At 41.4% G+C, this 23,778-nt stretch overlaps 1 protein-coding gene across 1 annotated transcript; it reads right to left on the reverse strand.

Annotated features, from left to right (window-relative positions):
- Window positions 1-7,294: 7,294 nt before the first annotated feature.
- On the reverse strand, window positions 7,295-17,034 carry ankrd40 (ankyrin repeat domain 40). Its single transcript, XM_033645461.2, has 5 exons — window positions 16,396-17,034; window positions 14,963-15,111; window positions 13,162-13,809; window positions 10,370-10,551; window positions 7,295-10,234 (listed from the first exon to the last, which is right to left on the reverse strand). Exons 1-5 carry the CDS (start codon window positions 16,527-16,529, stop codon window positions 10,091-10,093), a joined length of 1,257 nt encoding a protein of 418 aa, XP_033501352.1. The 5' UTR covers window positions 16,530-17,034; the 3' UTR covers window positions 7,295-10,090.
- Between the last annotated feature and the right edge of the window lie 6,744 nt (window positions 17,035-23,778).

Below are 23,778 nucleotides of genomic sequence, written 5' to 3' on the forward strand. Positions count from 1 at the left end.
ACTATCATACACTACATTGTAGACAGGCATCAAGTAGTAATAGTTCATTATATGATAAAAATGGTTGCCTTTGTTTCGCTTTAAAAAAACAAAAAAAACTTTTGATGCGAGGATCAGTTGGCCCCCAGGTATTTTCACATTGCTTTATCTGGCCCCCATTCAAAAAAGTTTGGACACCCCTGATATACAGATTACAGGTTCTTCTGTGTTCATACCCATATTTACATTTACTTTAGGCGTCCATTTTGGCTTCTGTACTACACACTGTAACACACCTTTATGTTACTTTCTGCTCCGGTCTCGGCAATATTTTGTGTTTTTTGTCAACTAGAACAGGTGCAAACTGACATGTCTCGTTAGCTTCCAAACAGTTTGCGTTATTGACATCCATCACACAGATGCAATATTAAATCGTATGAATTAAAAACATGACAGATCCCTTTAAATTGTTACTAACTCCAACTGTGACTACATTTGGTAGAGTTAGTCAGAAGTCCAATTTACATGCTATTTCCTGTTTACAGCATTTAGTCAATGTTGGAATATTGTGAAGCGTCATCAGTGAAAAGACAGATAGGAGAAAGTTTAAAAGGACAGTTCACCCCCAAATCAAAAACTACATATTTTCCTCTTACCTGTAGTGCTACTTATCAGTCTAGATTGATTTGGTGTGTGTTGCAGAATGCTGGAGATATCAGCTGTAGAGATGTCTGCCTTCTCTCCCATATAATGAAAATAGATGGCACTCAGCTTGTGGTGCTCAAAGCGCCAAAACTCAACAGCAATGTCTCTTTCCAGAAATCATGACCCAGTTACTCAAGATAATCCAGCAGTTTTATGACAACCCTTTTTTCTCTCTACCGAACTTCACCAGCCAAGCATATCACCATGCAGAAGGAAGCATGCATCTACTGCTAGCTCATCTAGCACCACTGAGCTAGCTAATGTTACAGCTCAGCAGAGGATGACACCATTAGGGGCTGTGCACATGCCGCTTCTTTATCCGCCTGGAAACACATTAGCTATGTTTCCATCCAAAAGTGAGTCGAATCATTGGGAAATGTGCATTAAAAAAATACGAATCCTGTGTGTTTCCATTAAATGTACGGACTTTGGTGAAAACTACAAACTCATGCGAGTTTTTCCGCAGAAATGGAAACAAAACAAGTCTCGCATTCTTCTTCTTCTATGTTATCTGGCGGTTGGCAACCAGCTTGTAAATTACTGCCTTCGCGACCCCGAGCGTGGATATCACCATGGAGAGAAGTGCACTACGTCAGACTTAATTCGAACATAACTGTTTCCATCCCCCATTTTGCGAATCAACATTTTTTCGAATCAACCAAAACCCGGCTAAAGCGAGCGTATTTTAGTTTGTGCAAATCAGGGGATTTTAATTTGAATTTTGGCGTTTCCATCATAATTTTCCGATGCAATACTTCTAGATGCACATCCAAGCAGGCTGATGGAAACATGGCTAATGTCAGGCGCTGGGTGCCGCTTTGTGCCTTTTTTGTTCCAGCTTTCCAGGGTGGGGTGGCAGCTTGTGTCTTGCTAAACAACCTTAACAAGCACCGTATCAGTCTATTTGCCTGAAATCCTGAGTGCAGACCTGATCTTCTTTCAGACGCTGTTATAAGTGTGTAGGCCTATCATCCATGGGACAGATGAAAATCTCTCGCAGCCCTGCAGTAAAATGATCAACTTTTCCATATTTACCACAGACCGATATTTAAGGAAGAAGGGAAAAATATCTGTCATGTTCTGTGATGTTCCTCGTCACATGACATGCAGAGTCCTGAAAACAATGAATTTCAGCGTGCGAAAAATGGGGCATGTGTATAGCCCCTTAATGTTTACATCGCTCTCTCTGTCTTGAGCCTCTCATGCATGAGTAGATGCACGCTTCCTTCCAAGTGGTGATACTGTTGGTTGATGTAACTCGGTAGACCAAAAACAGTTCCTACATTTAAAAAAAAAAAAAGGTCTGTGATTATCTTTAGTAACCAGGTCATGGTTTCTGGAAAGAGACATTGCTGTTGAGTTTTTTGTTTTTTTTTTGGGTGCTTTGAGCACCACAAGCCGAGTGTCATCTAGTTCCATTATATTTATAGATCTACAGGTGAGAAGAAAAATATGCAGTTTTGATTTTGGGGTGAACTGTCCCTTTAAGATGAGCACGATATCGTCTGCAATGGAAATGTGAATGGGCTCATCGGGCTCATTTCACAATATGGAAGTGTAAGAAGTCATAATAGTACGAACAGCTTGATATCATGTTGTGAAACCTGGTTTCTTTCCCCCAAAAGCCAATTCCAGGAAATGTTACACAAAAGGGGGCTTCACTCAAAACAAATGTGTTGGTGGTCTGTGCGGTCTTGGACATAATGAAAAAAATGATTATTATGCCACAGTTCTGACCAAACAGTGACACAGCCCAGTAATTTAGCAACCATAAAACTCAATAAACAAGTTTCTGTTGGTGTCAAAAAGCTGCTCTATCTTTATATTGAGAAGAGGAGTGTGTGTGTGTGTGTGTGTGTGTGTGTGAGTGTGAGTATGGAGTCTGTGCTTCCCAAGCTGAATCCCTGCTGAGCCCAAAGAGGCCCAGAGCTCTCCAGGCCGAACCCTGCAGTCTTAGTCTGGTCTGTGTCTGTAAGCCCTCTCTGAATACATACGCCCACATACACAAAGTGGTGAGACTTATACACATGCATGCACAAGGAAGTAACTAAGTATACAGTGAGTATGGTGAACAAACATGGATTATTGACCTGGACATACGAAGGACTGCTTATGGAGAAAGGATGTATAGATTATATACTACCGATTTCACACACAGCCTCACACACATATGTGCATGCTCTCAATTTTATGCAAATGCACAAACACACTCAAGCTGTGTTTTCAGTGTCTGCTCAACCACTCACCCCTAACCTTCACCCCTCAAGACCCCACATTCCCAGCATAGCCGACACTGGGGCATGTCACACATTGAATAAAGCCTCGCGGCGGACCCCACGCAGGGCACTCCGACAGTCTATCTGCCTTCAGCATCGGCATTGTCTGCAAACAGACCTTGACTTTGACCTTCACTGTGCACACTCGCCATCTTTCTGAGCTCAGTTCAAAAGAACTTTGCAACTCAAGGGGACGTTTCCATTGATGTTTATTTACTTGCAATGTGAAGATTTGTGGTTAATGGCAATGGAAAGCTTCTGGATCCTTGTGCTTCCAGGTACTTTATCAAAATAATGCTATCCTCAGAAACTGCAAGCATCCACTGGCATAAGCACAAACAAAAAACCAATGGAAAAAATGTAAAAGTAATTTGCAATACTGATCTTTGCTGATCAAGGATGAATCTACGATGGTAATAGAACTGGCATTGGATGGGATTTCACCTTAAAAGCAAACTCTCTGACACACACTCATATCATCAACCCACTAATAACACCAGAAGTTACTTCCTGAATTTAGTGTCAGCAAGTAACTTGTTGGGCACAGGGAGACAGACATCTGTGTGGGTACATGACACCCTAAAAAAGAAGGTAGATCATGGGGAGTACCACCACTTGGTCCAGGAGCTTCGCATCCATGATGGTCGCTTCCAGGCATATTTTAGGATGACTCAGGGGCAGTCGATGGGCCGTATAGCTCAGGGTATCCAGCAACCACTACCACCAATTGCTCCTCCATTGTTTACTTACTGTAAACTTGTTGTCATGACCACCACAGAAGGCCCGCCTCTCAAATCATCCGATTGGACAATGAGAAAAAAGATGACATGGGGTGCTTTTCCACTCTGAGTTGAAGTTTTTTCCACTAAAGGAGTTTAGAATGCTCCGTCAGAAATACCAGGCACCTAGAGTGCAGAAATGCCAGGTGTGTCACAACACAAAAACTGCAAGCAAAATGCTTCATTCTCATTAAAAACAATTACAAAAAGCCGCCTCTAGCTGCTTAAACGCTTTCTGTGTGATCGGGGCCAAAACATGTTAGTGAGCTTTAGAGGTGCTGGTAGCTGGGTTTTGTTTTCTATGGACAGACCCTGGCTAGCTGTTTCCCCCTTCTTTCCTGCCTTTAATAAGCTAAGCTAACCTAGCTGCTGTGGTATCAAATTTCTCATGCTAGCTGTATCCCCTTCTTTCCTACCTCTATCGTTCTCTTCAAAGCCAGACTCCATTGAGAAATACAGTAATTTAACATTGCTAAATAGTGTCTGGTCTACTGCTGCCTCGTCCAGTTATTTTGTTTGTGTTATTGTGTGACTTTTGTGTTTAAAAAGGTTAGTTCGGATTCACAAAAGTCACATAATAACACAAACTACCTGATCAAAGCAGCGGTAGATCAGCAACTCCTGTGTTCAACAAGCTAAAACTACTGGTTTAGTCAATTGTGTCTGGCGGCTTTGACGTTAGCCTAGATGGGGGACTGAAGTTGTTAACTTCTTAAGCTTCCCATCGTAGCAGACAGTCTGACAGAAAGGTAAAGCAGTAAAAACTACTCTCAATAGACCATACACTTAAACTGACATTGATCTTTTTGGGTGGGACTTTTAAAATAACATTTTGTTGCTGGCCCCCATACACAGCAGCACATTGCTTAGCTTCCATGTCGGACTCAAGCCTGCTTCTCCAAACTGGGGGTGTGCTGACTGACACTGTGTGTAACATACTGTCTATGGAAAGGTAACCCATACAACCCCACTTAAAAAAACTGAACTATCCCTTTAATGGGGTCCCAGGGTATTTTACATATACTGTACATTTTACCTCACCATTAATCTCTGAGTGGCTTTACGGTGTCATGCATGCATTTGAGTCATAAATAAGTAGCTCTGTATTGGCTTTGTGCATTATGCCTGTTAGAGAGGGGCACATATTGCACCAAGGGCCATAGTCCAAGCACATCGACCAAGGCACGTACCTGTGGGTAACGTCGCCTTCTGCCTCCATTTCTAAAATGCTCTTAGGGGTTCTTGACCATGCAGGTCCACAGCGTCTCTTGCCCATGACTGAGTCCTGGGAAGCTGGTGGAGCTGGTTCAAAACAATGAAGGTGTTATGACTGTTCATACTAAGCTTATTATGAGTGTCTCACTCCGGAACAAAGGAGAGAGACACGTCCAGCCACAGCAGGGCCCTAAGCTGATTCCTCAGCCCCAGTCTAGACACACAACACAATATGCCGATGGACAGATATGCAGGCATACATACACAGATTCACAGCCATCCACTGAAATGTATATATCCTGATTACCATGCATTCCATCGTGCTTTTATTTAGATCGCGCACACACATTTAACTTTCTCAACACCATTCTGCTCCGATTATGCAATATTTGTGCGCTCCAGATTGCAGTATCTGAACATCTGCTCACCGCATGAACACTATTGTATTCATTTCACTGAAGAGGTTAAGGATTTCACAGACACACAAGAGTGTCGGCGCGACCATAACTTAGGTGCTGTTTATGTTCTTTAAATCAGAAAGGGAACAAAACAAAATGTCTCCTTAGATAAATTCATAACAGAATGTACAACATTGGCTTGTTGAGAAAATGTGGGTCAAAAGTGAAAAGGCACAGCTGGACGGTACAACAATACTGAACTTTGACATATGGAACATTCCCAGAAAGAAGCTTTGATTAGTGTTAATAATGGACATAATAAGTGGTGATAAATTAACAGTTCAAAGGAGGTCCCAACCAATCAGCAAATATGTGTAACCCTGTAGCTAACAGCGTAGCTTGATATCAGATTTTTAATTAGTTATTTATGTAAATATTTCAAAAAATGATTATTGAAGTTCATTAGAGGTTTATTAGAATTAATGTGCAGGTATTAAAAGTGTGTGTCATTCGCCTTTGAATGCTGCTATACTTTTAAATTTTGTTATTCAATTTTATTCTAGTGTTCAGTAATGAATTCATCACAGGATAATGCCAATATTTTTCAACCTGGACCCTATTTGCCCATGTTTTTATGTCTAAGTGATTTGTGGGAATAACAATTTTAAAAGCTGGCCAGTGTTAACAGCTGGCAGCAGCAAACAGCCTGCAATGTTGCCAGTTGTGCCTATCATCAGCTTGTCTAATAAAAATGCTTGTTCTTGCCACTGACTAGGTCAGACTGTTATTATGAGTGTCTGAGAACACTACGGAAACAATCCCTACATAGGAATAAAACTTTTTCCTTCCCTTTCCCTTGTTCCTGGATATCTAAAATGCACTTGTGCATATCTGAAATTCAAAGTCCAGCACACATGAATGGAACAAGTGATGTCATTTGCCCTCAGAAGAATGACATTGTGGACATAATTTTGACTCAAAAGAACTGAATTATGAATACCTCCAATATATATCCAGTGGAACTATTATATGCTAAAATGGCCACCTTGGGGCAGTAGTTCAGTCCATAGGGACTTAGGTTGGGAACTGGAGGGTCACCAGCTCAAGCCCCTGTCCAGACCAAATGGTCATCTGGCTGGAGAGGTGCCAGTTCACCTTCTGAGCACTGTTGAGGTGCCCTCAAACAAGGTGCCGAACCCCCAACTGCTCAGGGCGCCTGTCCATGGGCAGCCCCCTCGCTCTGAAATCTCTCCATTTAATGCATGTGTGTATGTCAAGCCTGTGTGTATAAGACACCACGGTGAAAAAAAGTTCCCCTCAGGAATAATAAAGTATGTCGTCTTCTTTTTGTACTTTTTAAGGTTTTAAAGATAACTTAAATTTAGTTTTTACTAGCTGAATCAAAGTTGTAGACGTCTTAAAAAATACAATTTATATTAGTGAGAATGTTATTATGGATGTCTTTAATTCATTTTAACAGGAGTGTGGTTTGATTAAATGTTAAAAGAGCTTGCCGTAGTAGTGCAATTCAGTAAAAAGATAAAATGGACCAGTATCCAAACACCAGGTTTTAAAATACTTTTTATGAATTCAATTAAATCCAAGCAAAAAAAAAAAAAAAAAAAAAAATCTTATGACTTTAAGTGGCATACCTACAGTATGTGGCTCATCTAATGCCAATCTTTGCTCTTCTGCTCCCTCTACTGGCTCTCAGTTGAAACACAGATTTCAATGAATTATTGGGGAGTTTACCTGAACACCCAGCACACACATGCAGGTACACACAGAGGATAACCTGCGACAGAAGCCAAACAAAATGTGTAACTGGTCCTTTCATTTAAACAGATACGTAAACTCATTACATCTAAATTACTTCATTAGTCAGATGGAAATAATACGCTTTTTGAAGACACACGGTCAGATTGAAAGAAAAAGAAGGAAGTTAATTCACCATGCTTTATCAAAGAACAGATACAGGTCTCCAGAACGAAAAAACACAATTTTAACAGTGCCTAAGATCAAGTCTACAAGTACACAGGACGTACTGTATATAAAAATATCAGACTCTGAATGCATAGGTTAAGTCAAACTGTATTCTGCTTTTTCTAGAACAATAAGCAACCCCACAAATACAATGTTAGCCATCTGCTTTTCACAGAATCATAGAAGATCCTATAAAAACCCATTTCCAAACATGCTGCTCTCACTCACCCGGGGCACCAAACGGCCGGGGGGTGTTTTCTCCATACACTGTCCCACTTTCTCAACCAAGCTCCTGCCTTTCACATGTGGCACAACTTCACTTAATAAAGCATTTAACGTAGTTGGAAACAGAAAATAAGCACTCTTGGTAGTCCTTTCTTCTCAAACTTTCCGGAAACACATTCTCTTCCCCCTCCAAAAACACATTGCACTTTGCTTCAACAACTTCATCCCGTTGTTGAACTCTTTCTCGCACGATAGTAGACTTTTTTTTTTTGACACGAACACAACAGGCCTAACTGGTTAAAAAAATTATACAAATTAATAAAAAAATTATCATAAAACATACAAATACAAGTAAGAGCTTCAGGTATACATTTTCAACAGTAAACAGTTACCACTGGGAAGAAACTTTTTGATTGTAGGACGTCGTGTAGTGGCCGCCTACCGCACTGCTTCAAATAAATGAGCCCCAGCATTGAGAATTAAAAGGAATAATCGGTGTTGATGAAAGCAGCATGAACGTTACCTTCCGGCACAACATGGCTGTGCCTCTTGAGCTGTTAAATTCTTAATGTACAGTACAAGAATCTTTAGTGTCGTCATCTTGTCAGTCAGTCATTTAAAGGTCCGGTGTGTAGGGTTTAGTGCCATCTAGTGGTGAGGTTGCAGAACTGAAACTTCACCCATGTGCCAAGCATGTGGAAGGACTACGGTGGCTGATGCGAAAACATGAATGGCGCTATCTTGGGTCAGAGTTGGGTATGCCCCTTTTGGGCTACTGTAGAACATGGTGGACTCCGTGAAAGAGGAAGCACTCTGTATGTTGATTAAAACGGCTCACTCTGAGGTAACAAATTCTTATATTCAAAGTTATGGAAGTTATGTACCATTTCTGCCACTAGATGGCCCTAAATCCTACACACTGGACCCTTAAGTCAAACTTTGATTAAGCTACCAAATGGAAAACATTAACTTCAACATTTTCTTCAATAAAAAAAATGTAACATTAGCATTAGACCGGCTTTGACAACCCAACTGAAGCCGTATATTTTTATATTTTAAAGAACTCCCGTCACCACCTAGGCAGCCCAGTTTAATCTGAGGTGATGCAGAGCAACACAGATAATTGTGCCAGAAATAACAATTAAGATAAGTGCTGGAGAAACAAGAAAGCACTCAATCATTAAAACAACTGCCACAAACACAGATTATCACCTTTGCTGTATCTTATTTCCTTCCTCTCTGACTTTGGGGGGAAAAGAACATCTAACAAGGCTGCATTCTTCTCTGAAGCAGTGATAGTTTACTCTGCAGTTAGTATCTTTGCTGGCTAGATTAGTTTTTTGGTTTCGACTCTAATCACAGTTAAAACACAAGGACAGCAACTGAAATTAACTTATAGGTGAGTGGGAGCCTCGTACACAACCTTTACCGGGTCTCAAGCCTTGCTACTCTAAAGCGCATGGTCTCGCTTTATTAATAAGAATTCAAAATAATTAAAAATAAATACTTCACAGTTGACAGTTTAAGTGTTATGCTGACTGAACCTAATCGCACACCCTGCAAAGCAGAGGTGAGAACGCACTGTAGAAAATAAAGAAAGAAATTAGTTGCTGCACATTTATCTCTAAGATATAAATATCTGTTGGACGTGAAGACACAAAAGAGAACAATTCGAACAAAACTAATTATTTCTTTTTCCACAGTGTATGAATGAATGATTTAAATATGTAGGGAAACCAGTACTCCTACTCCAACGTGTCCATCCTTGTGTGGATATAGATTAAAGCATACTGTATGTGTGGTCAGCAAATAGAAGTACTATTAGTCCAAAGATACCTTAGTCTTTAGGCCAGTAATGGATGCCTTCTGCAGGAAAGACACTAAGGTTTATGCCTACAGCATGTATGAAAGTGTGTGTGCCAGCCATCTGATAACACTCTATATGTCAATTTCCTAGGAATTCAAGTTGCTGTGTTCAAGTCCGACTTGTCCTATCCCGTAGACTGATGATGAACTTATCGGTAAGAGTTATGTAAATCCTTCCTGTTGTCCTCTGCTCTTTGTCTTATCAGACTTTTCCTCTGTGAACATAGTTCACAGCCAGTGTAGGGATGTGTCCAAATAAGGCTATTACAGAATCCCATTCAAGTCCAGTCTGCAAGGAAGACGAGCCAATGTCTCCCTCTGTTGTCCCACTGGAGCCTTGGCACAGAGTGCAGTGGGCGGAGAGAAAGAGATAAAGAGAAGAGAAAGGGGGCCCAAATACTTTCACGCAAAATCGAGGACACCATGCATCAGTAATCGCTTACAACTGGTTGGGTACACTAAAGCGGCAGGAGGGCCAGAGGAGGACAGAGGAGGACAATAGCTACAGAACTTGAAAAAACAAATCCCAGTTAGGAAATTGGCGAAACACCAAAGCTGGACAAAGCTGTAACAAGGGACCTGGGCGGGCAACTAGTTATGGTTGCTTGAGGGTAGCTACAGAAGCCCATCATAAGCAGGGGAGACCTCAGGCTCTGTGGTAGCTCTAGTAGGTGAGGCGGGAGGCCTTCATGTTGTAGCACGGTCTGTCTGTTAGGCCCCCAGTCCCAGAGAAAAGAGACAGGCCCTCTGCTTTCTCCAACACAACCTCCAGCTCCTGAAAGTCCTGCAGTCGAGCCACGTCCTTGTCCTGGACAGGAAAAGACAATTCCATTTAAATGAACAGGGAAACAGTACAGAAAGCCTTTGTGACATTATTACTAATAAAGCAGCTACACATGGTTTCAGCTCTACGGACCAACATATATAGATTTTTTTCTCATACCTTTCTCAACATGGTGTTCGGCAGCTTGCGGATCTTCTCCACATGCTCAACACCAATATCCAGCTCACGGCAACACACCCTCAGAAGGGAACGATAGGTGAGCTCCTGGCGGTCCAGCTCTACTTCAATGAAGTCGTTCTCCCTTGCATTGGGGTTCTGGATACGCACCTTCAGCACCAACTCTACAGAAAGGACAAAAGCGACACCTCTCTATTAACAAAGATAAACATTACAAAGATATTAAACTATTTAATGAGATAATAGACACAGCCAAAAAGTGAGTGTTGATAGTTTAATTATACCTGTTTCTTGCTTATAAAGATGTGTTCTCTATAGATGATACAAGTATGTCTATGTCTAAAAGACATATTCTGTCAAAATACTCTATGGTCCACGATATAATGAATTCTGTTTCATCATCCTGATGTAAGAAAAACTGATACTTAAAGGGCTTGTATGTGTTAATAAACTGTGGTAAACTTCTCCCCATCATGCCAGCACTCAGATCTCTCAGCTCATCTCTCAGCTCAAAGAAACATGTCATGTGGCAGAATTTTCTGGCTCCTGAGCTGTTCCTCAAACTACAGATTGTACTTTTGCACTGGGACATAAAGATTACAGAAGCACATCGAGACAGAGCCGCCGCTCTCCTCTCAAACTCAGACTAAACTCTGATCAAACGGTACTAAGCAGTGCCGATCAAACATAGCCCAAGAATCTGTTACTGCATTACCTATTTCTTGCCTCAAATGTTTTAGAAAATACATTTTAACTTACCCACCATTAGGGGTGTAACGATCCATCAATCTGGATCAATATATCGATTAAATGATCAAGGAGCCAATGTCATTGATACAAAGTGAAAACATCAATCTCTATCACTATCTTTAAGATACGCTTTCATTTTGAAAGTCTGTGTCGACGTCTCATGGTAGCAGTCAGGTGGCAAGCAGCCAAGAGAAAGACGAAATCAGCAGTTTAGAAATATTTTGGATTTCGGAGAAAATACAGGTCAACAGACGGAGCACATGGTGTACGAAAACAATGCCGTTACAAGCAAGATAAAACAATACGTAATGTTACCTGCCTGGACGGCCATCTCACTCCACTAACATTGCACTTTTAAAGAACATGCATGCAGGCTGAAATTCAACCGTGCTGTTCTGTCGAGAGATGCAGTGACTTTAACCGACGGTGAGTAAGAAAAATATTGTTACATGTAATCTGTTAAGCTGTGAGTAAAGGAAAAAAAGTCTGCTAGCTGCGAGGCTAATTTATGCAATGTAAACATGCTTAAGCTAACAATGTGTGACTAGCAAAAAACAATTGTTTTGTCCTTGAACCTTGACAGTTATTACTGAGCTGAATTTGATACTTGTGTTTTATGGCTGTTGGGAGAAGTTTGCTTTCAGGGCTTTAAGCCAGATAGTCCTGAAGTTCTAGGAAACAGATGGTGGTTTGATTTAAAATTAAAGGTTTATTCCAAAAGGGTCTTTCTGAAAGAAAACCTTGAAGGTTAACTTATACCATGTGCTGTTTTATGTGTGTTAGTGGAGTCAGTTTAAAGTTAACTTTCCTGCACTTAAGCCGTTACAATTACTTTGGTGTTGTTTTTATCTTTTATGGCCAAAAGTAAAAAAAAAAAAAAAAAGAAAGTGGCGGCAGTTTCCTCTGTAACCAACTGTGTTAAATGGGCAGATAATATTGTCTCATATAGATCACAGACCCCTAAATCGCATCGAATCCAATTCATATCATGGCAGACTTTGCAACAGCAGCAAATATACTGTTGTCCAAGGAAAATTTACACCCCTAACATATTTCCATAATGTTTTGGACGGGCAACTCGCATTACGTCACCCACCAGCAGGAACATTTACTGGCTCTGTGAGACACAGTGAATTCTGGTAGTTCTAGATTTTCTACCTTTTGAGCAAAGGCGAATGTCACAGCCCTTTTCCTCTGTTTTCTCTGGTCATGTAGCAACAATTTAAAGTGTATCTGTGTCTTTCTGCTGCATCGACAGCCCAGATTCATAAGAAGACCATCTTTCCAGCAGTGAACTACCTCATTAACACTTGTATAATACCTGCCCTGGGTCATGATTTCTCTACAATCTTATACTGTATGATGGGAAGAAGTTGGTTTGCATTTTTGCTGGAGAGTCTGTGACATTTCATTCATTCTACTGAGAGATAAAGGTACATCCACTAACAACCCTTTCTGGTTTGACAGGTTGGCTGCCCAAAAACAAGCAAATGAGGATGTTGTCATGCCTGTGGCATTATTGGTCACTTGGCATGTACAGTGTGATGTGGCATGAGTGGGAAGCTGTCCTAGTTGTTCATTCTTAAATGTCTTGGTGTTGTGCACCTTTACACTGTTGATTGTGGTACTCTCTTTTCATTGTACATGCATTAATAAAGTGTTAGAATCAAAGTGGCAGGCTCTCTTGCCTTTAAAGAGCATAGAGCTTGCGGGCATGTTTGGCCAAGCGCAGTGAATTATTAGAGTTGCCTGGTAACCTCATGGCAACGACAGAACAACTCCAAAAAGTCACTGCAAAAAATGGTGACAGCTTGTTACTCCCTGTGAAGCCACAACTTGGCATTTTTACCTTTCTGTTTTTGTACACTTTAAACAAGCAAGATACTATGTTTTCATTCATAGGCTGAGCTAAGCTTATCATCGTGTTATCTCCTCAGAGTCTGTGTATGTGAGTGAGAATGTGTGTGTGTGTGTGTGTGTGAGAGTGAGAATGTGTGTGTGTGTGTGTGTGATTACTCTCTCACCTTGCACATTGACAGGGAAGGTGCTGGTGAAGAAGAAAGGCTGGAAGGCTGGCATGGGCCCACCAGCCTGGCCGTAGCTCAGCTGCTGTGGGATAGACTGCTGCCTGCTCATGGTCGGGTTAGCACTGGCCACCGGGGCCTGGACCTGGCTCCCACTGCTGCTGGCCAAGCTGGGGCTGGGGGAGGCCAAAGGAGGCGAGCACATGGTGCCATTGTGTGCCACCGCATGCGGATACTCAGCGGCATGGTTGACGAGGTGCGGCTCAACTGACAGGTCCATGGGCACTGTGCAGTTAACCACAGCGTGGTTGTGGGACGAGGCCGCATTGGACGACACACCATTTTGCTCAGTCACAGGAATGAAATCCCCAGCCTGGGCTTGGCTGTGGGTGGTGGGGTTTGGGGGAGCAGTGGGCCCATCAGAAAGCAGGCTCTGTGGTTTCTGAGGCTCGTGAGTTGGAGAAAGAGAGGGTGAGTCGCTGTGTGTGTCATCAGCATGGTCTCCAGAGCCATTCTGTGTAAGGTGCTGTGCCAGGAGGACCTCTGTCTTGTTATCCAGCTTGGAGTACATGAAGGGCGGGTTAGACAGGTAGTTGGGGATGATTGGCAACTCAGGCTCTTTGACTTCAGGCACTTCCTCCACCTCAACTGTGGTAATAATGTGCATAAAAACAGAGAATTATTTCCTTGTGAACAGTTCAAGATGATAACAAGACTTTTTTTCTTTCTGTTTAAGCCGTAAACAGCTGTAGATACACTTTAACTCCCAAAACCTGAGGCTATAACCCATACATTACATATCAAGGTATCACATGAGCTGAGGATGCAACTGATGCATCATTCACCATTTACTAGGTATGCAACAATTTATCGGTCAAACACTGGCATCAGCCGATATTCGCCTTGCTGCCAGTGGCTGATGTTTTTCTGTGTCACATCAATTTTGTGGGCGGCACGGTTGTGCAGTGGTTACCGCTGTTGCCTCACAGCAAGAAGGTTCCTGGTTGGAACAAGGGGGGTTCTGTGCAGAGTTTGCATGTTCTTTCATGCAAGTCAGGAAGGTGTGAGTGCGAGCATGAGTGGTTGTCTGTCTCTGTGTGTCAGCCCTGTGATAGTCTGGCAACCTATCCAGTGTGTACCCTGCCTCTCTCCCAGTGTCAGCTAGGATAAGCTCCAGCCCCCCCACGACCCCGAACAGGATAAGCGGTTACGGTTGAATGAATGAACACACATTTTGCGCAGTCTAATAAGCAGGGCTTCAGGTGAACAGCATAACGTCGACCAGGAGACAATAGAAAAAGTGTTTGGTACAACACAGATCTTTGCCGGGATGCCTTCAGAGCTAAAGGATGCAGTAAACTCACTGTCCACACACCCCATTTTTTCCCTGCTAAGGATATATTGTGATCAACATATGAGTGTTGAAATTAGCAGGAGGAGAGCTTGTTAATGTTAGCTGCTAGCAGCCGGTGACAGAGGTTGATGCATTTATGCTCTTTTAATTTAAAATTAGTGTTAGATAGAGGTAAATTTGAACACTATCATGATGTGTACAAATGTTATCTCGTAAAAATGTAGCTGTTGATGAGAAAGTTGGATAAATGAAGTTATTTGAAGGAGAAATGTGTTGATGTTTTCACATTAGTATTAATGACATTAAAACAGTTCAGTTTTTTTTTTATATGTAACAACAAAACAAAAATCAGCATATCACCATCAGTGAATCCCTACCGATAGCAGTTACAGACTTATATATTGTTGTTACAGGAACAGAGAACAAATGATGAGACGTGTAGTTTACCTCCTAAAAGTCGTTTGATCTCTGGTTTGGATGTAAGTTGTGAGGCCAGCTCATCTTTAGCTGTGAGGATTTCTTTGTCCGCTCCGTAACTGAGTAAATAGGACACTATGTGCTTATGGTTTCTCTTGCACGCCCAGTGCAGGCACGTCCTGGTGGGATTATTGGAGAGAGAACACAGTTAGTTAATGAACCAAAACGTCAAACATGCGCTGATGAAATGACTTTAAAATTATACGACAGTCTATATGCGAGATAATTTAAGAATGGCAGTCATGTAGTTACACCTACCATCATACAAGCTGTGTACCTAACTAGGAAGTTAAAGTCTTAAATCATCATTTCAAATCATTTTATTATGTGCTGACAGAACTGTTCAGCATTTGGAATATAGTTTGAAAGTAATGCTTTCATATATTTGTATTATGTTATCTAAGCCTTTGAAACCTGGAGCGACATCACTTTTCTTGTGCTGCTTTCAGACGCCTTTTGCAAGTATTAGAACTTCAGAATGTTGAGCATATTGGTGCAATTTGGTAAAATGGTAAATGGCAATGGGACTGCACTTGTATAGCGCCTTTCTAGTCATGTGACCACTCAATGCGCTCCTTACAGTATGAGTCACATTCACACATTCACACACTGGGGGCCGAGGCTACCATACAGGGTGCCACCTGCTACTCTTGTTTTGAACACACTCACACAGCGACGGAAAGGGGTTTAGTATCTTGCTCAAGGATATTGCGACATGCCGGGGATGCTCTACCTATGAGCCATAGCTGCCAATTTTAGGAAAAATTATGTTAATCAGTATTATTATTACATGATTGAAATTATCGTACAGAATTATTATAATTTTTAAGCACTTTTTCCAGGTCATTTCCTTGTTTTATTTGTTTGTTTTAACTTAATTTTTTTTTATTTTTTAAACTAATTTTCTTGTTTTTAATTATCTTTATTTTTTAACATTTTTTGTGCTATTTTTTTGGGTATTTTTTTCCATTGCTCAGTGTGTTCTTCCCATGTTTCCATGCTCAGGTTTCTAAAGGTTAAGTCAATACCTTACTATCTGTGACAATGAGAGCAGGTTCAGCACTTTCATAACTAATTCCCATTTTACCTGACTTTACTCCACAGTCACTGGTCCCTTGTTGTTTTGAGATGACTAGAAAAATGGCACTTTAAACTTGAAACCATCCCAGAACACTGGCTCAAATGACATTTAATTTGCACACTGAATAAGCAGGATAAAAGGTGGCATGTCAGGCTGCCTAACAAGATCACACTGACCAGCTTTAATCCCTGTAACAACGCACTTGGCTGCTGCACGAAACTTTTCAATAAGAATCGATAACTGGTTATCTGTGAATCAAACCAACCTTCGACAGCTTGTGTTTAACATATTCCAGACCACATATATTGGCCCAAACACTCACCATCCATTTATTTCGTTCTGTGAGTTAACATTTACTCCACTCTCCACCAATGTCCGCACTTCGTCGATGTCCCCGATGGCAGACGCCTCTCTCAATCGCTCCTGTAATTCTTTATCCAACGAAGTGGTGGACATTTTGGTGCCGACAACTAACGCTGTGAGATCATAGGACACACAAAAGCCTCTCGGGTCAAGCTGTCAGTACTAATCGCCTACCGTTTTCCCTCCCGATGGCACGCAGGGTCCAGTAAATATAGACTTGCCAGCTAGCATTAGCTTCCCGGCTAACCGTACCTGCTGGCTAGCTTAGCAGGATGCTAGCAGTCTTTGGTGCTAGCTTGTGGCAGCAAACCGCCTCGGCTACAGCAACGTGTTGATGCTCGGGTTTCTTTGGCGTTTACGCAGCAGCTCCCGTCCTCGCCATTTATTAGATGTTGTTAGTTCACGTTACGGTACCACTGCCAACACTCAGCGCACTCATTCAATAAATCAGTGGTGTCTGAGCTCCGTCAGTGGGCTGCCACAAACACCACCGCCTCATCGGGGGGCATCTTTAGGTGTGACAACACTGAGCGCAAATGTTAGTTCCCATCTGAATAAACTCAGTTACCTGACGCGTTTTGTTGCCGTTTAACTTTGTGTAAAATTATGTCACATTACCCAGACTCCAATTCCCGTTATTAATCAAATAACTGTGAGGAAATAAAAAGGTGGAGTCACTGTTATGAACACACACACGTGGTGCTGGGCTATCAGTAACAAGCAGTGGGTGTTAGTCCACATGTTGCATATAGAGTCACACAAATTATGGTGACTTCCCTCTAGACCACACTAAATATTGTTTTGCTTAATTATATATGCAGGCTCATAACTATAAACAGTGCAGGCAGTAAGGCTGCACTGGGGCCCGTGAAGTGGGGGGGCCCATAGAGAGACTGGACCCTCCAACACTGTGGGTGCATTTCGAATGGCATACTTGTATTTCTTTTAACCTTTAGTAGGTGCTGCAGCTGCCCTTATAAAGTACATACTGTTGCATGCAGTACGCACACAATCGTGACTTTCTCATAACATCACGCACTGAACTTTGACCCTCTTGCTTTTTATCTGTTACCTTGGAGAGTTCTCCAGAGATGAAGATCAGCCCGGACTTTGTACCATGTGTAGTTTAACTTTAAAGTTATAACAGTTATATAATTCTAACATATTACATTTCATTCATCCATTTTCTGTAACTGCTTATCCTGTTAGGGGTCATGGGGGGCTGGAGCCTATCCCAGCTGACACTAGGCGAGAGGCAGGGTACACCCTGGACAGGTCACCAGACTATCACAGGGCTGACACATAGAGACAGACAAACATTCACACTCACATTCACATCTACAGACAATTTAGAGTCACCAATTAACCTTCATGTCTTTGGACTGTGGGAGGAAACTGGAGTACCTGGAGAAAACCCACGTTGACACAGGGAGAACATGCAAACTCAAAGAAGAGTGTTCAAAGAAGACCTCTGAGTGAATTAAAACTGTGTCATTTGCAATACATGGGCTCGAAAAAGGAAAACCCAACCCCACCAAGTTTTTTTCTGTTATTTTGTTTTGTTTTTGTAAAATAGTCAGTAGCATCTAACACAAAATGATATGCTTATTCTACATATCCTATAAATAACTATTAAAATTATTAAATTAAATGAATAATTTCTTATTTTATGTGCGGTAAGAATGGGTTCACTTAAATTCCAGCAAATTCTAAAAGTAAACATCACTAGCCAGGTTCCAGACCATAGACCCCGCCCACTCAACTGAGTAGGCTTGCATCTCTGGTCTGGCATACTGCAATGGATTTGCGATTTATCTCGTCCAAAAGATGGAAGGACCAATGAACGCCGGGGGTGGGGTTGGGTCTACCGATTAGCTAATCAGTGCCACACTGATGTCAAGCTGTGTGCCTGTGGGTAACTGGTGGGGATAGCAACAATGGCGACCGCAACAGATCCTACAGACCACATTAACGATGCTATCGAGGTATTTCGCCACTACTCGCGTTAATGGAGGACCAAATTAAGGAAGCTGCTAAACTGGATTTAACAGCGATGCAGCTGGGCATGCACGACAACGGAGACATTTTAAATGGGCAATGCTCGCTTGTTTTCGGCACCCCCGAGGCATGGATACTAATGACGTCAGATTCTGGGTGAGTCGTTGATCTCTACTGATTGGTTAGGGAAAAATCAAATTCCCTCCCCCTTGTAAATCGCCTTCAATGCAGGCGATGTCAGACTGAAGGTTCTGGGAGCTTCAGTCTGACACTCAGGCTAAAACATCACATCATCTATAAAAAAGCTGAAGATGAGGAAAGGATGTCTTCTACAACAGGACAATGATCCGAAACAAACCTCGAAATCTCCAATGGACTACCTCAAGAGGTGCAGGCTGAGGGTTTTGCGATGGCCCTCACAGTCCCCCGATCTAAACATAACTGAAAATCTGTGGATAGACCTCAAAAGAGCAGTGCATGCAAGACGGCCCAAGAATCCCCAAAACAAGAATTGAAGGCTCGACGCTTGCAACAAAAAATAATTCAGAAGCTGCGATACTTGCCACAGGGGGTGCTAACACGCACTGACCATGCAGGGTGCCCAAAATTTTGCTACGGGCCCTTTTACTTATTGTTATTTTGAAACTGTAAAAGACTGCAATTTAGAAAAAAAATGATGCTTAAAATATTGAAGAAATGTGTTATCTGTTTGGCTATACACAGGAAACAAAATTTTGACCAGGGGTGCCCAAACTTTTGCATGCAACTGTACTCCCATTTTCTTTTAATACTTTCAAAGTACAGTGTCCAAACTGAAGCACGAAATGAGGTGAAAGAATCTGTCATGAAATTTTTATCCCTCTGTCTCTCCATTTTACCCAAAATGTAAATCAGCAGAGGGCACCCTCACCTCTTTTGGTCTTGCCCTAAGTTAAACAAGTTCTGGTCAGACATTTTTAAGTGCTTCTCAGAAGTATACACCTGTGACATCACACCAGACCCACGCACTGCCTATCTATTAGCTCTATCCCACTTGCAGCAAAAGACAATACAGTATGGCATGGTTGTGGCAAAAAGGAATATTTTAACTCTTTGGAAATCTGAGGATGTGCCTTCTTTTAAGACTTGGTTGGCAGAAATCACTAAGTTGTTACACATAGAGAGAGTTAGATACAGTGTTTCCCTCAGCTCTGTAATCTCTGATAAAACATGGCAACCATTCATGTCCTATTTACCGAAAATGGCCGAAAGTGTTTGCATGTATGTGTATGTATACTTGTTCATTAATGGATTGGACAAACAACATTTACAAACTAGAAAGTAACACACACAATGTAACACAATTTACAAAGTAACACAGTTGACAGAACACATGAGGAGAAAAAGAGAAACCTGTCTCGAGGATGACAAATAATAATAATATGTCTACCTTGACATCTGAGGCTGTGGATCAACATCAGGACTCTGCGGTGGAGTAACCTGGTGCTCTATCACTTGCTTTCTCTCTCTGCTCTGGCGCTGGGCTCTTCTCCAATATGCTCGCTTCCTCCTCTTCTCCCTCTCACTTAAATCTTTCATCGTCTTCACCTTCCCCAGCTTTTTATTCTCATGCCATGTCTCTCTGTTTTTCTGTAAATACGCGGCCCTTCTCTCAGGATCAGCATTTCGCCGAGCCCTGTACTGGCGCTGTTTCTCAGCTGAAGATAACTTCATCTCCCTAAAACACAAATAATAATTTGTTTAATATTATGTAGGCCTAATGATCATTTAAAACCACTGAATCATATCAAAATCATGCATATTCCATGAAATCATTACACTATGAACTGTTTAGATAGACTAGGTTAATCTCTTCTAATTTGAATCATGTTTTAGGCAATTACTATGTAATTACAATATAATTTATGTGTAATAAGCATAGTTAATGTATGTTTTTTTTAATCAAGAACACTCAATATATGCATGAATTACGACAACTGCCAACATTGTTAACAGTAGCCATGTTTCCATCAGCCTGTTTAGATGCGCATCTAGAAGTCTCGCATCGGAAAATTATGATGGAAACGCCAAAATTCAAATTAAAATCCCAATTCGCACAAACTAAAATACGCTCGCTTTAGCCGGGTTTTGGTTGATTCGAAAAAATGCTGATTCCCAAAACGGGGGATGGAAACAGTTATGTTCGAATTAAAGGGAAATTTCGGTTTATTTCAACCTGTCTCCTATCATCCTAAATTTGTTGTGACTAGTGACTAGTGACATAAAAATAATAGTTAGCATGTTAGCCGTTAGCCTAGATATAGACAGGGCTCATAGTAGCGTCAGACCTGGTAAAACGTAAGTGAACGGGCATACTTCAAGTGCAAAGTTAAGGCCCGAACATACTCGGGCGTACTATTAGCGGAGTGGACTTCACGAGGAATGTCCGTGGTCATTCGGGCTTTCATAGTCGAGCGCACTTCTGCGTTGTAGTTTCCTGTAAAAATGTCCATGTGAAAAATACATGCCGAGCAGTCACTGGTGCATGGAGCGGAGTCTGCGCGGTCGTAAAATCTGAGCTTTGTGCGCACAGGGCTTGCAGACATCCTCTTTGAGTCTGCGCGGACCTCTGCGGAGTCCGTTCTGCGTACGTTCCACCCGAGTATGTTCGGGCCTTTAGTCCACTAAACAACACTTTTTTTTTTTTCACAAAGACCGCCTCATTTCGTTAGGATAAATGTCAAAGAACATATAGAAAACGACATGTAAACGTGTTGTCTTACCTTACCGGTGTGGTGCCATGTCCGCGCTTTGGAAAGCAGAGCTAGATGGTAAACAAACATGGCAGCACACCGGTAAGGTAAGACAACACGTTTACATATCGCTTTCTATACGTTCTCTGACATTTATCCTAACGATATGAGGCGGTCTTTGTGGAAAAAAAGCTTGTTTAGTGGACTAACTTTGCACTTGAAGTATGCCCGTTCACTTACATTTTAACAGGTCTGACGCTACTATGCGCCCCGGCTGTATCTAGGCTAACGGCTAACATGCTAACTATTATTTTTATGTCACTAGTCACTTGAAACAAATTTAGGATGATAGGAAACAGGTTGAAATAAACCGAAATTTTCCTTTAAGTCTTACGTAGCGCACTTCTCTCCATGGTGATATACACACTCTGGGTTGGGAAGGCGGTAATGCATTTACAAGCTGGTTGCCAACTGCCAGAAAACGTAGAAGAAGAAGAATGTGAGACTTGTTTTGTTTCCGGTTCTGCGGAAAACTCGCAGTTCATAGTTTTCACCAAAGTCCGTACATTTAATGGAAACACACAGAATTCGTATTTCTTCTAATGTGCATTTCCCAATGATTCAAATCACTTTTGGATGGAAACATAGCTTGTGTTAAGCCCTGTCAACTGTGTTACAGTTGATGGGTAACACAGTTGACATTTCGGCCATTTTAGGGTCTTCTGCTATCTGCTAATGTTGGACCTTGCCCTTGATCAACTCATATCTTTATACACTTTCTCTACATATTTGTAAAAATAATATCTAAACCAAGTTCACAAGAATATGTTAATAACACAGCTGACAGTGAATTAAGCTACTCTATCGGTAAACAATAGTATTGATGAAATATTGAAGAGAGGGAATAGAAACTTACCACACTGTCTTTAAAATTCCCTCAAAAAGGAAGTGACATCATTGTGATGTTGAGCATGTGACTTTGGAGCAAACCATTGCTGTTTCATAGGTTTTTTTTTTTTAATGACTAACACAGTTGACAGAGATTTCTTGGACACACACAAAATTGATGTTTTAATGTACATGAATGATCCAGGTAGTTTTTTTTACAAGTCATGTTCATGTTCTAATGATCATTTTAAACAAATAATGATTAAAGTTATATACAAAAATGTGTATTTTAGTGTTACTACTTTACTATGTTAAACAGAGGGGGTGGCTTACGACACTACTTATCCCCCACCTACAATGCAGTCTTGGGATCTCTCCCCAGACGACTTCACACCCATTCACCCCTGGTCCCACCTGACCCTAACAACTCACATGGTGGCCAGGTGGGTCAACGACTCACATCGTGACCTTAACGACTCTGAACCTTAGAGCTCATGAGACCCCTACGACTCTGCAAGGGTTCCCAACCACACAGGGTTTATAGCCTGCAACTTCGTACAAGTTATTTAGAACTGAAGAAGCTTCTTGGATGAGAGGCGAAACGTCTTAAAGAAACGCAAGCAAGTCCGGGTGCCAACGATATTAGCACTTACGATTACTATGACCTGGATGACTGAGAATCTTCACCGACATGTTACTTGGAAGAGCAAAACCTGACATTCAGCAAATTGGACAGCACAGAAACAGCAAATTCCAGTATAGCATACGCATTTTCTGCTAAATATAGGATGGGACCTGTTGAAATATTTGTATTACATTAAAGAGAACTGTGCCACAATATAAATTAATCATTGCTTGAAGTGAATATTTTATAAAATTTGATAAATATAACCCATTGACATGAAATGTGCCCCTAATTATAGAAAGACTCACTTGTACTATGTATATGTACAGACATTCATTCTGTAGTTGGTGCTGAACTTCCTGCTGGTCAGCCTCGCGTTTCTATTCACTCAGAATTTTGTCTGGATTTTGGTTCCGGTCTAGAGACCGGATGCGGAATTCACCAAATTCACCAAAGTAAAAGTGTTCACCAAAGTAAAACACACGCACCATCGATTTGGGGTGATGAGAGTTGTAAGAAAATCGATTAACTCAATGGCTTGGGGCTTTTCTTGTAAATTATATTCTTTAAATTAAAGTTTCACCGCGTTTTTATTAGCTTGGTGCTTTTATTTTGACGGAAAGGCGCATCCATCGAATTCCGGATCCTGTCTCACTCGCCCTGGTTCCGGATCCTTACCAAAACGGCCACCAACGGCCCCAGACTATGCTGGTCGTACTACCTATACGCTATGAGCTTTTTGTGTGTGTGTTTGTTTTTGTTGTCTTTTTGTACTGTTCATTTCTGAGGGTGGGGGGAGGGGGACTTGTACCTGTATTTGTGTTGTTTGTTTTAAAATCTGAAAATCTAAGAATACATTTAAATATGTGTGTGTGTATATATATATATATATAGTGTATGACATTAATGTTATCATCATTTCATGACATATATATATATATATATATATATATATATATATATATATATATATATATATATATGTGTGTGTGTGTGTGTGTCATGAAATGATGATAACATTAATGTTATACACTCAGGGTGCGCCCTCCAGTGGCCACAGTATGGGACCGGAACAATTAAAAAGAATGTAGGCCTAACA

Source organism: Epinephelus lanceolatus, chromosome 18, assembly GCF_041903045.1.
Source record: "Epinephelus lanceolatus isolate andai-2023 chromosome 18, ASM4190304v1, whole genome shotgun sequence".
Lineage (NCBI taxonomy): Eukaryota > Metazoa > Chordata > Actinopteri > Perciformes > Serranidae > Epinephelus > Epinephelus lanceolatus.

Bases quoted from the DNA above. Each gene is read 5' to 3' on its own strand.
- ankrd40 (XM_033645461.2), bottom strand. From the start codon at position 16,529: ATGTCCACCACTTCGTTGGATAAAGAATTACAGGAGCGATTGAGAGAG. The intron at 15,112-16,395 runs GTGAGTGTTTGG...TAATCCCACCAG, and splicing joins CAGAACGAAATAAATGGATG to GACGTGCCTGCACTGGGCGT. The intron at 13,810-14,962 runs GTAAACTACACG...TTATTACCACAG, and splicing joins GATCAAACGACTTTTAGGAG to TTGAGGTGGAGGAAGTGCCT.